Genomic DNA, 12,806 nt, shown 5'->3' on the forward strand with positions numbered 1-12,806 from the left:
AACATATTCTTAAGTTTTGTTCTAGCATTTTTATTCAAATAAACGTCAAATTGTTTATTTCCAGGTTACCGATCAGGAGCTTTGTTTCTACTGCCATATTCCAACATATTAACATAAGTGTGCGTAGGTATGTATCAATCATACACATATGCGTATAAATAATATTAAAGCACTCATTTTTTGAATTACTAATGTACACTTTTCAAACTACAAGGTGCTTGTTCCTGTTCCACAATTCCCATTTGGCCATTTCGAAAATGGTCCCTAGGGTAAAGTATCTTCAGTCAATCATAAAAATAGGCTTCTCTTTAATTGAAGAGTTGGAAACTATGGATACGGTCTCCTGGTCTAAAAAAGAGTCACTTTAATCATTACAGGGCCACTTATTACTAAAACTCAGGTCAGCCTTTCTGTCACTAGAAGCCCAAAGTGATTACCGAAGAAGAGTCGGTGCAGCGCTAACATATAGTTAGAGAGTGAATTGATTAAAAAGTCCAAACTACTCATTTAAAACAACTTAATCCCATGGTCTTATGAAACAACTTGATCCATTACCTTGGTCCTTACTCCTCTAAATTAGACTCCAAAGAAATTGAATAATAGCTGAACACAGTAATCTATCCTATGTGATGTATTTCTAATTCAACTACGTACAACGTTGTCTTTATCTTAAGGAGTGAGTGGGCTCTAAGGCTGAAGTTTTTATTTTCATTCTGTTATTATCTGTTCAGTTTGGAACAATACTGTCAATGCATGTGGATGTCCATGCATAAGTTTACAGAATGGAAGGAGCTAACAAAAGTCCCATTACATCATAGCTTGGAGGAACAAGAAGGAACTTTTCTCAAGGCAGTTGCTGCCTTTGAACCAGATGAGCGTCCCAAGTGATTCGAAATGAATTCCCCAGCCATGATGAGCTTTTCGAGATCGACATTGGTCCTCACTCCAAGTCCATTAAGCATGTACACAACATCCTCAGTCGCGACATTGCCAGTAGCTCCTTTGGCATATGGGCAGCCCCCAAGACCGGAGACTGATGAGTCCACAGTGGTAATCCCTACCTGTGACGAAAATTAACAAGATTTTACTAAAATATAATAAATTTAAAGGGAAAAATGCTTTGCTAGTAAGAATTAGGTTGCGAAGAAGTAGCCAGGGAAGCTTATGAGTTCTAATTTAAGTGAACTGGTAATGAGTTTTACACAAACATGACTCAGTAAGAATGTTATGCCAAACAACTTAAAAGACAATTTACTCTTTAGGCCACCTAATTCAGGTTGGACATTTTTATTTCTCAGATTCAACTTTTATTTTTTTTTAAAAAATACATTTTTAATATAGAGCTTTGATATGAACTAGAATTAAGAAAAATGAATTAGTACATCCAAATGCCCCATCACATTACACGTAATGATCATCCTATGGTGAAAAACCAAATTAAGCTTGCTATTCATTTCTAGTTACCTCATTATGTTCAACTATTTACAAGTGTAGACCATATCAATAAGTTCAATACAACAATGGCCAGAACAAGTTTTTGCTATTCTCGTATTGGTACTAAGTCAAACAATCCTTAAGGTTGATGTTACAAACAAAACAAAACAAAAAAATGATACTCTTAAAACTAGTTAGAGAAGTCTGCAAACCTGGAGGGAGACCAGTGTATTTGAAAGAGCCTGTCCATATGTATCATGAAAATGGACAGCTAGCATGTCAATAGGCACGGCGTTAATAACAGCTTCAAGCATTGGAATAACAGTACCTACGAAAAAATATACAGCCAACAAGTTCACATCAGAATGGGAGGGTTAATAAACCACAGCAATAAATTGGAGACATTAAAATAAGTGATCAACCAATTAGTAGAGTAAAATTATATCATTTATTATTCATAGACCCAACAGGTGAGGCCAGGCAAGACTAGCCAAGGTTTTGGACTGCTTTGTCTCTGTAGATAAAATCAACAGTCAGGCAGAGCCCCAGACACCAGGGAAGATAAAATAATATTCCCAAAATGAGAAACTTTATATTTGAATTTTACTTGACATACAATTCCCTGAAATTAATAAATGACTATCAAGCAACAAAGATAAGTAATTCAGTTGCATTTAAAGAAACACCCATTCCCCTTCACTTGTTACCCTAGGTTCTATGATTTTATTTCATCATAAAAGAATTGAAAATAAAATTCAATTGCCATACATACATGCACGCATTCATGAAATTGCTTGGGTTATTTATGCACTTTAATCTCAATTTTATCACCTCAATCCACAAAAGACCAGTTTTGATTTTATACTGTTGTTTAAGAAGCAGATCTGACCAAAAAGAAAGAGGCCAACACGAACTCCATAAAAATTCATAGCAGTCAAGAAATAAAATTTTAGACCATTAACAAAATGAAATTCATGACTAGTGAAAGACAGTTTAAAAAAAACAAAACAAAAACAGAAAAAGGCAAAGGAAGGGAAGCAACCCTTGAAGATTACCAGGTGTACCGACACCAATTGTATCGCCAAGAGAAATCTCCGAGCAACCCATATCATAAAGTTCTTTGGCCACATATGCTACTTGTGATGGAGATACCTTTCCTTCCAGTGGACACCCCACAACACATGATATGTATCTAACAAGATTAACGTATGAAAAGAATTTAACCCATAATTTTTTTTGTAGATACAAAACATAACAAGCATAACCAAAAGTATAAACCATATTTGGGAAAGAACAAAATGATCGCTAAAAGAGTATGAGAACAGCTTTTCTCTTTAGATTTTAGGTTCTAATTTTCTACCCAAAAAAAAAAATCTACAAGAATAACAGATGTTCAGGAAACTACCTAACAAAGTAAAATATATTTTAAAAACAGTATATAGTTCATCTACATGTAAGAGAAACATTACCCAGAAAAGAAAAATATAAATATATAATGCATAGGAAAATATTAAATAAATTAAAATAACATAGGTGAAGAGCATAGACAGTTGGGCTACATACCCACGAACAGGAATTGAAAGCTTTTTAGCAGCACGGGCAACATCACGATACCGAATTAAACTATCTTCAATGCTACAGTTGAGATTTCTTTTTGAAAAGGACTCAGAGGCCGCAGGAAAGATGGCAACTTCCTTAGCACCAGCAGCAACAGCTGCCTCAAAACCCTACAGAAAATAAACAAGCCAAATCAGTTATTTTATGCTGAATTCTGTCCGTTTCTTATGTTTCGCATTCAAAAATATTACTTTAAGATTAGGAGTTAACACAGGGAAACTAGCTCCTTCAACATTTTGAATTGCTTCCATTACATCCTTAGCATCTGATAGCTGAAAGATACACAAGATACCAGTAAAATATAAGTCCATCAAACTAAAGATGAGAAAGGTTTAAAACTCCAACCATGAAAAGTAAAAATCATAAACTAAAGAATCTATGATCCAGAAAAATGAGAAGAAAAAATAAAACAGATACAATATGATTCTCAATAAGAGGGGAAAAAACATTTGACAAACTAGTTAACAGCATGAAAGGGAGCAGGAGCAAGTAAAATAATACTTTTTACAGCTCTAGCAACCAACATAGCTACAAGTCTACAACTCACACAACAAGTCTACAACTCACACAACACAGTGAAGTTCATTTTCCACATAATTGCCAAATTGTTTACCTGTGGAACCCATTTTGGTGAGACAAAACTTGTAGCTTCTATAACTTGTAACCCCGAAGAGACTAGCATTTTAATCAATTCAACCTTTACAGAGGTAGGGACAATGTTTTTCTCATTCTGCAATCCATCTCGCGGTCCAACTTCAACTATCTTTACAAATTCTGGAATATTTCTAAGAACCTGCAGCACCAATAGATTAATAAGTTGTAGAATCCATGCACTATGGAATTCAAAAAATAAATAAAAAAATTGAAGCCTCTTGACTAAGGAAAAAAAACTTAATATCAAGGGACAGCTAGTAAAAACAGAAAGAGGCATAGAAAAACATTACAATGTAGAAAAACGCTCTAAGATTGAGGAAAAGATGTACCTAAACATATTAATATGTTAGAACATTGCCAATATTTATTTTTCCAACCCTCCTGTCCATTATTCTATCATTCACAGTGATTTTTCCAATGAAGTAAGCAGCAGTAACAAGCAAAGTTATATAAAATCCAAGGCACCTTATCTGTTAATTCCCCTGAGCACTTGTCATTGAAATGAGAGCTATAATGACGAACAGAGAAATTTTCAGCATCATGGTCATAGCCAACTATCCATCTATAATTCCATCCGTGCCGTGCCGGTTCACCATTTTTCGTGATATCAAACTGAGATACATTTCTGGACTCTCTACTCCACTTGAACACCTCTCTTGCATACCCTTTACTGCAAAAGAAAGAATACAATCAAGAACTAGTTGCTAACTAATTGATACAGCTCTAGAACCTCACCAAGTGGGGATAAAACTGCTATACACTTAATATTAGAATAATAACAAATATTAGAGGTTGATATTTTTTAGAGACTAGAGTTGGTTATAACCATCTTGTATTCTTTGGGCCTATATATACTGCCCCTAACCAATGTGTTGGAGCTGTTTTGGGTTTTAAATAGAATTGGCTTTGTTTTCTCTTTTTAGACTTTTACCACTTTCCCTAGCATGGTATCAGATGCATACCTAATTCACTAAAAGCCCATCTTCAAGAAAAAGTCCTAACCCATTTTCAAGAAACAGCCCTAACCCATTTTCAAGAAACCCTTGCACGTTCTTTCTTCTTTCTGTCTGATGGCACGCACGACGAACCCAGACCAGAAGCTCTTCGACGCCTCTTCCAGCTGCGCCTCCACTGCCCTCATCGACGCCTCCTCCGTCCTCATCCCCTACTCCGGTGACTGCACCCTTTCCTCCTCCTCTCCCTCAATCGAAAGCTACTCCTCACGGTATGGCTTCTTCTTCTCTCCCTCACGAAGGGGTTGGTCAGTCGCTGCACTCGTCCTCTTCCCCGATCCACCATACCTTCTCCTCGCCTGCCATCAACCCGAGCTTAAATGCTCCTATTGGCGACGTTAATGGTGGCATGGGTGTCAATTACTCGTCGGACTCCCCATCTTCATGTTGTCAATAAGCTAAGTCAATACTTAACTACTCCTCGGACTCCTCATCTTCATGCAGAGCACCGTATCCTTCAATACCTTAAAGGGGCGTCAGGCCAAGGCCTCTTTTTTTACTCTAAATCTCCACCTGACCTTAATGCATATGCTGAATCTAACTTTACTAGTGCAGATTTATCTCTTAAAAAAATTTCAGATGCAGATTGGGCTTCGTATAGTGATACCAAACGATCAATTTCTGGTTTTTGTGTCTTCATTGGCCAATCACTCGTATCTTGGAAGTCCAAGAAGCAAGCAACTGTCTCTTGTTCTTCAACAGAAGCAGAATACCGAGCCATGGCCAATGCAATGTGTGAGATTACTTGGCTGCTATCTTTGCTGAAAGATTTCGACATTCATCACTCCCAACCAGCCATCATTTATTGTGATAACACGGCTGCCATTCACATCTCGAAAAATCCTATCTTCCATGAAAGAACAAAGCACATTAAGATCGATTGTCACCTTGTTCGTGAAAGAATTCAAGATGGTTCTCTCAAACTCATTCATGTTCCTTCCAAAAGCAACCTCGTTGATGTCCTCACAAAACCCTTGTTCCCAGCTCAGTTCAAAGAGTTAGTGTCCAAGATCAATGTCAAAATTTTGTACATTTCATCTTGCGAGGGAGTATTAGAATAATAAATATTAGAGGTTGTTATTTTTCCATCTTGTATTCTTTGGGCCTATATATACTGCCCCTAACTAATGTGTTCATGAGCTGTTTTGGGTTTTCAATAGAATTGGCTTTGTTTTCTCTCTTTAGACTTTTACCACTTTCCCTAGCATGGTATCATATGCATACCTAATTCACTAAAAGGCCATCTTCAAGAAAAAGCCCTAACCCATTTTCAAGAAACCCTTGCACGTTCTTTCTTCTTTCAGTCTGATGGCACGCACGACGAACCCAGACCAGAAGCTCTTCGGCGCCTTTTCCAGCTCCGCCTTCCGCTGCCCTCGTCGACGCCTCCTCCGTCCTCATCCCCTGCTCCGGCGACTGCACCCTTTCCTCCTTTCCCTCAGTCGGAAGCTAATCCTCACGATATGGCTTCTTCTTCTCTCCCTCACAAAGGGGTTGGTCAACCACTGCACTCGTCCTCTTCCCCGATCCACCATACCTTCTCCTCGCCTGCCATCAACCCGAGCTTAAATGCTCCTACTGCCGACGTTAATGGTGGCATGGGTGTCAATTACTTGTCCTGACAATTACTCATCGGAATCCTCATCTTCATGCTGTCAATAAGCTAAGTCAATACTTAACTACTCCTCAGACTCCTCATCTTCATGCGGAGCACTGTATCCTTCAATACCTTAAAGGGACGTCAGGCCAAGGCTTCTTTTTTTACTCTAAATCTCCACCTGACCTTAATGCATATGCTGAATCTAACTTTACTGGTGCAGATTTATCTCTTAAAAAAATTTCAGATGCAGATTGGGTTTCGTGTAGTGACACCAGACGATCAGTTTATGGTTTTTGTGTCTTCATTGGCCAATCACTCATATCTTGGAAGTCCAAGAAGCAAGCAATTGTCTCTCGTTCTTCAGCAGAAGCAAAATACCGAGCTATGGCCAATGCAACGTGTGAGATTACTTGGCTGCTGTCTTTGCTGAAAGATTTCAACATTCATCACTCCCAACCAGCCATCATTTATTGTGATAACACGGCTGCCATTCACATCTCAGAAAATCCTATCTTTCATGAAAGAACAAAGCACATTGAGATCGACTGTCACTTTGTTCGTGAAAGAATTCAAGATGGTTCTCTCAAACTCATTCACGATCCTTCCAAAAGCAACCTCGTTGATGTCCTCACAAAACCCTTTTTCCCAGCTCAGTTCAAAGAGTTAGTGTCCAAGATCAATGTCAAAAATCTGTACATTTCATCTTGCGAGGTGTATTAGAATAATAACAAATATTAGAGGTTGTTATTTTTCCATCTAGTATTCTTTGGGCCTATATATACTGCCCCTAACTAATGTGTTCAGGAGCTGTTTTGGGTTTTCAATAGAATTGGCTTTGTTTTCTCTCTTTAGACTTTTACCACTTTCCCTAACACTTAACAAGGGAAAATCCCAAGTTTTCTCAAAATTGACTTTTAGTTGCTAAATCATTCAAGATGTGTAAGCACAATTAAAAAATATATAAATAAATAATACTCAATACATAAAACTATGAAACTCTCAGTGAACTTACTGTAAGAAAAGTAAAAACTAAACTTTGGACACGAAAATATTCAGTCTTTCAAAAAACATACCTCAATAGTTTACGCAAAGGCTTCGCGGCTAGCATATTGGTTCAAAAACACGAGAGGAAAACCACTGCAGCAAAAAAAAAATGTACCACGATCCAAAATTAAATTGATTTCTTTTCTTTGAGAATTATTATCAAACACCTAGCATGTTTATAACAGATACAAAATTGAGAAACCAAAATCAAAAGAAGTTGAACCTCGAGAAGATGAAATTTTTCTTGAGTCTGAAATCAGATAACCAAAAGTCGATCAAAATCCCGCACCAATTACTGCTGGAGAAAGAAGGTTGACCAAATCAGACAAATTTGCAGGGGTATTGGGGTAAAATCATAAAGAGAAGATAGGGAAGGTTCAAAAAAAAGATTGGAACATTTCTAATAAACAATTAGAGCTACAATCTCAGCAATGCGGGCTCTTGGCATAAATATTAAAAATTTGAGAAATTATAGGAAAGGGCCCAAAACAAGGTATTAGCTGTGTTCATTTTCTTTAATTGTAGAGAAATGATGGTCGCATTTGATAAAATTTTTGTTTTTAATTTTTTAAACACAAAAATAGAAATTTTTTTATCTTTGTTTTTTCTTTATTTCAAAAAAATATTTGCTTTTGGTAAAAATTTTGTTTCTAAATTTTTTTCAACTCAAATGCCACGAATGGTGCCTGTGCCCCCTTCAAGCGCTAGGCCTATGGTAATGAGAGAAATGTATAACTGGAAGCAACAATTAAAAAAGCAGATAATTAAACAATTCAAGCTGCAGAAAATAAACATTCCGTGCTGTATTCTGCTCAGACAAATTAAATTGTTGCTTTTGAAAGAGATATAATGGAAGATTCGCAATAGATTATATTATGCATTTACTGGCCCAAAAAAAAGGTTATAATTATGCATTTACTGGCAAATTTACGCAGTTTCAGTGAGCCCAACCATGTTATGCACAAGTAAAGTTCAAGTGTACCTTTTCTTATCATTCATATTTTGCTAGAAATTATTACACACCGGCTTTTTCCAAAATATCAAGATCCAACCATTCACCGGGAGTCTTTAATACCATAAAGCTCTATGCTATCAAAATCAAAGAAAGAAACTAGAGATGTACTGTTCAGAACTCCTAAACTCTACCAGCACTAGTTCTCCCTGTAATTATACATTCCATCCATTCATCAGCTAAGAAAACCAACAAAAAACTCAATAAAAATCCCTAGATTCATCTTACTCGATTTACATACACTAAAATATTGTGTAAATATATACACAAACACAGCTCAAGCTCGACGAAGCCAAATACTTGCATTATGCTAAACAAAGCTCACACACACATTTTTCCTTGTATCATGTACTTACTTTCTCAGCTACCAAACAAGAGATAGCATAATCGTAGTAAAATAACTACATAAAACATAAAATTCACCTGAAGACATTGAACTCATCTGGCATCACGGTTTAGAATCAAGTCCAATGGATTAAATCAGAAACTGGCATGATTTTAAGGACGATCGGAAAAGGGGCCGATTTAGAAATCCTAAATCGGAGTTTGGCGAGGAGAAGTAGTAGTTGGAATCCGAGGCGGTGGACTTGGACTATTTTTTTATTTTAGTTACCAGAGGTGGATAAATGAGGAATTTGCCAAAATGTCTTTATATATTAGCAAAATGGCTTTTTTATTTTAATTAATTTTTATACTTATTATATTTTTTTAAATCTGATGAGCTAGGATTTGTAAATAAAATAGGGCTCAATACATATAACAAATCTCTAAACAATAGTTCATCGTGTTCTTCCTTTCTCTTTCACACACCTCTCTTTCTTCTTCTCTACTGAAGACAGCAACCTCATTCTACCGTGAAAAATTCGTCGGCGACAAGCTCTAGCCACCCTCAATGGTGACAAGATTTTTCTTAGTATTTATTTTATTTTACTTATCTCTACAATAATTTTTACTTTCACTCATTCCCTTACTTTCTTATGCTCTTTATTTTGAAGAAAATATAATGGAAGCAACAATGAAGAAATCAACTACATTTTGTCAGTAGTCATCAAATGAACAAGTAAGATTATGATTATATTTTAATGAATTAGAATGATTAAGATTATGAGTTTAATGGATTAGAATAATTTTGATTTTGAGTAAATTGATGTATAATTTGAAAAAAGTGAAAATTCTATAATTTTAAGTTTATTTTCATTGTTAGAGTTCATCACTCTTCTAAAAATTATATGAATGTTGATTTGAAAATTACACTAAAAGACCATATGTAACTCATAGAGTCGACTAGTGCAATTAAGGGTCTTTTAGGGTATCTCGATGTAATTTTCTTCTTAATGTTCAAATACACTAAGCAACCTTCTGTGACCTCCTGGGTCGCTTTAGGTTGCTTAGTTCAATTTTATTTTTTATGTTAAAAGACACTAAGCGACCATGGGTCGCTTAGTTCAATTTTATTCTTTATGGTAAAATACACTAAGCGACCATGCTATCCCCAAAATTTGAAAGCGATGACGTGGCAACAAAAATGACAAATGGCAAGGAATGGTTAGTTGATGTGGCTTAGGAGTGACCCGGTAGACCAGTGGAGAATGTTGACTGCCCAGTCAAGTGTCATGACCGACCAGGCATGACCTAGTCCAACCAGTCACATGTTTGTCTGCCCAGGCATGACCTTGGCCGACCAGTCATGACAATGTCCGACCGGTCAAGTGCATGACTGCCCAGCCAAGTGCATGTCTACCCAGTTAAGTGCATGACTGCCCAGCCAAGTGCATGTCTGCCCAGTTAAGTGCATGTCTGCCCAGCCAGGTGCATGTCTGCCCAGTGAAGGTTTGGCCGACTAGACTGAATATGATATGGATCGACTAGATAAAGCAGGGCTACGTCAAGATTCCCAGAAACGGCTTCAACAAGAATCGGTCTGGGCTTACGCGGGAATCTCTCAATTTATCCCACAAATTTAGTGTATTGTTATATTTTGAATATTATTGTAATTTAAATATAATGAGAATAACAAAATATCCTGATTATGGGGGATATCATCTGTACAATCTTGAGCCTATAAATACAAGACTTATGGCATCATAAAGAGGACTTTTTGGAGCTTTTTCGAATTCTAATTTTCTAGAGAGAGAGAGTACTTGTATTTGAGAGAATTCTTGTATTCTGGTAATCTGCATTGAAGAAACTCAGTTGACTCAGGTTCATCTGATCTTGAGTGCAGATCTATAATCACAACTCTAAGTGGATTAGGCTATTACCAACACATTTGGGGCTGAACCACTATAAAAATCGTCTGTGTCGTTTATTTCTCTTGAAGGTTTTTGTCGTTTAGACGTCTACACGTCGTTGTCCAAAAACGCGGTCAACATTTTGGTGCTTTCATTGAGAGCCTGAAGAGAAAGACAGACAATTCCTGTAGCGTGATGGCACCTAAGAACACCAATGCTGCCTCCAAGAAGACGGGCTCCTCTAAAGAGCCTACCAGATCAGAAGGTCCTGGCCCACACGACCATGAGACTGAGCCTAGAGTCATGCTCAAGGACGTGACTCCAGAGGTTGAACAGCTCCAGGAGGCCATGGGAGCTTTCTAGGAGGAAATGGCACAATTCAACGCCAGGCAGGAGGCGTTCGCTGAAGAAATGGCTAGGCAGAAAGCCGCATTTGAGCAGCAAAGACGGGAGATGGACGCTAGGAGTGAGGAGATCCGGAGACAGTAGGAGGAGGCCGATAGGCGACATCGCGAGGATGCACTCGCTCTGGAGGCAGCTACGCAGCTGACCCAGGCTAATGCCCAAGCTACAACACAAGGAGCAACCAACCCAGGAGGAAGAACCACAGAAGTTGGTCGCAGAAACACTAATAGACCACACTCCCGAGGACCAAACAGGAGTAGTAGTAACCCGCCTGACAGGGAAGAGGATGGGGTCCGATCGGGCACTGCCTTAACCCAAAGGGGGAACTCCAGAACCCCCTCAAGGAGCCACCAATCAAAGACTTCCAGATCCGGAAGTCACAAGTCAGGAAGCAAGAAAACTCCACCTGAGCAGGAGCAAAATAAAGCTCCTCGAGGTAAAGAAACTTCACACTTCAAGGATGGGCATGGTCATGATGAAGCCGATAGTCATCACACTGACCAATCAAAGGAGAAGAATGATAACAACCATCGAGGAGGAAAAGATCGCCCTGCGCAGACAGGAAGGCCACCACTGCATCGTAACCAGCGTAGTGGCAAGGAGCATGTTCCGCATGACAAACCTTCTGAAAAAACTCGAAGTACGGTGTTTGATCGGCTAGGAAAGCATACCTCCCATAAATATTTAAGAGACGTCATTGCTGATAGAAGAAGGACAGTCCCGGTCGAAGGGCGAAATCCGAACCGACCTACCAGTCAAGTGGAAATAATTTATGATGGTATGCCGGGTAGGAGCACCCGACGACCAGGCGGTCCCAAGGCGGAGTCCCAAGCAGTGGCTCCAGGCATCCAAGCCCAGCTTGATGCTCTGACGGCGGCAGTTCAGGGTCTGTCGAAACGACCCTCTGCGATCGATCCAGTAGACCACAGGAGTGGCAGCCCGTTCTGTGCCCGAATTAGAGCAGCCCAGCCACCAGCAAAGTACAAAGCGTCGGTACTGCCAGTTTATACAGAAAAGGCAGATCCAATAGCACGTGGGGAAATTCGAAGATCAGATGGAGCTGCTCAGAGTGAGTGATGACTATCGGTGTAGAGTCTTCCCTACTACATTGTCCGACACTGCCCAGGAGTGGTATTGGAAGTTTAAGCCTAATTCTATCACTTCTTGGGAAAGTTTTAGAAATAAGTTTTGTAGGCAGTTCAGTGCTGCCCGGACCCCTCCAGTTTACGCCAATCACTTGGCAGATATTAAACATGGGAAGGATGAGTCTCTCAAGAACTACATACAAAGGTTCATGAGAGAAGCTAACCGGGCTACTGCAGTTGAAGATGAGGGGAAGATGGTGGCAATTTCAAGCGGCATAATCTATCGGAGTCCTTTGTGGGACAGTATTCACCGCAACCCAATTTCAACGTTACAATAATTCCTTGACCAGGCGGACAAATATATGAAGTTGGATGATGCAATTGAGAAGGGAGAGAAGGGCCTTAACAATCCAAGCAGATCAACTGCTCCTCCCAAGAATGGTGGAAATGATCAAAATGGTGGTAAGAAATGTGGGAATAACGGGTCTGACTGCCACAATGAAAAGAAGGCTAAGTCGAGGTCAAACGACAAGCCGACTAAGTATGAACCTTGGTTCACCAATTACACCACTCTTTCGGCGAGCCGAGCAGAGATATATCTCGCAAGTCACCAGGAGGTCCCCTACCGGAAACCCCCACCAATCAAGAAGGAGATGAGTAAGAGAGATATGAACAAGTTCTGTCGTTTCCATGGGGACTATGGTCACGACA

General features: G+C 38.9%; 1 protein-coding gene across 3 annotated transcripts; it reads right to left on the reverse strand.

Annotated features, from left to right (window-relative positions):
• Positions 1–681: 681 nt before the first annotated feature.
• LOC133822151 (uncharacterized) lies at positions 682–8,995 on the reverse strand. Of its 3 annotated transcripts, none has more exons than XM_062254392.1 (10): positions 8,798–8,995; positions 7,586–7,657; positions 7,392–7,455; positions 4,171–4,375; positions 3,665–3,844; positions 3,243–3,323; positions 2,998–3,161; positions 2,490–2,626; positions 1,647–1,762; positions 682–1,061 (listed from the first exon to the last, which is right to left on the reverse strand). In XM_062254392.1, the coding sequence occupies exons 3-10, from the start codon at positions 7,424–7,426 to the stop codon at positions 813–815; spliced, it is 1,167 nt and encodes a 388-aa protein (XP_062110376.1). In that variant the 5' UTR covers positions 7,427–7,455; positions 7,586–7,657; positions 8,798–8,995; the 3' UTR covers positions 682–812. The 3 variants fall into 3 exon arrangements, with proteins under 3 accessions (XP_062110376.1, XP_062110375.1, XP_062110377.1); XM_062254391.1 differs by having other exon boundaries at positions 7,586–7,660; XM_062254393.1 differs by lacking the exon at positions 8,798–8,995 and adding an exon at positions 8,345–8,360 and having other exon boundaries at positions 7,586–7,660.
• Between the last annotated feature and the right edge of the window lie 3,811 nt (positions 8,996–12,806).

This window comes from Humulus lupulus, chromosome 3, assembly GCF_963169125.1.
Source record: "Humulus lupulus chromosome 3, drHumLupu1.1, whole genome shotgun sequence".
NCBI classification, from domain to species: Eukaryota; Viridiplantae; Streptophyta; class Magnoliopsida; order Rosales; family Cannabaceae; genus Humulus; species Humulus lupulus.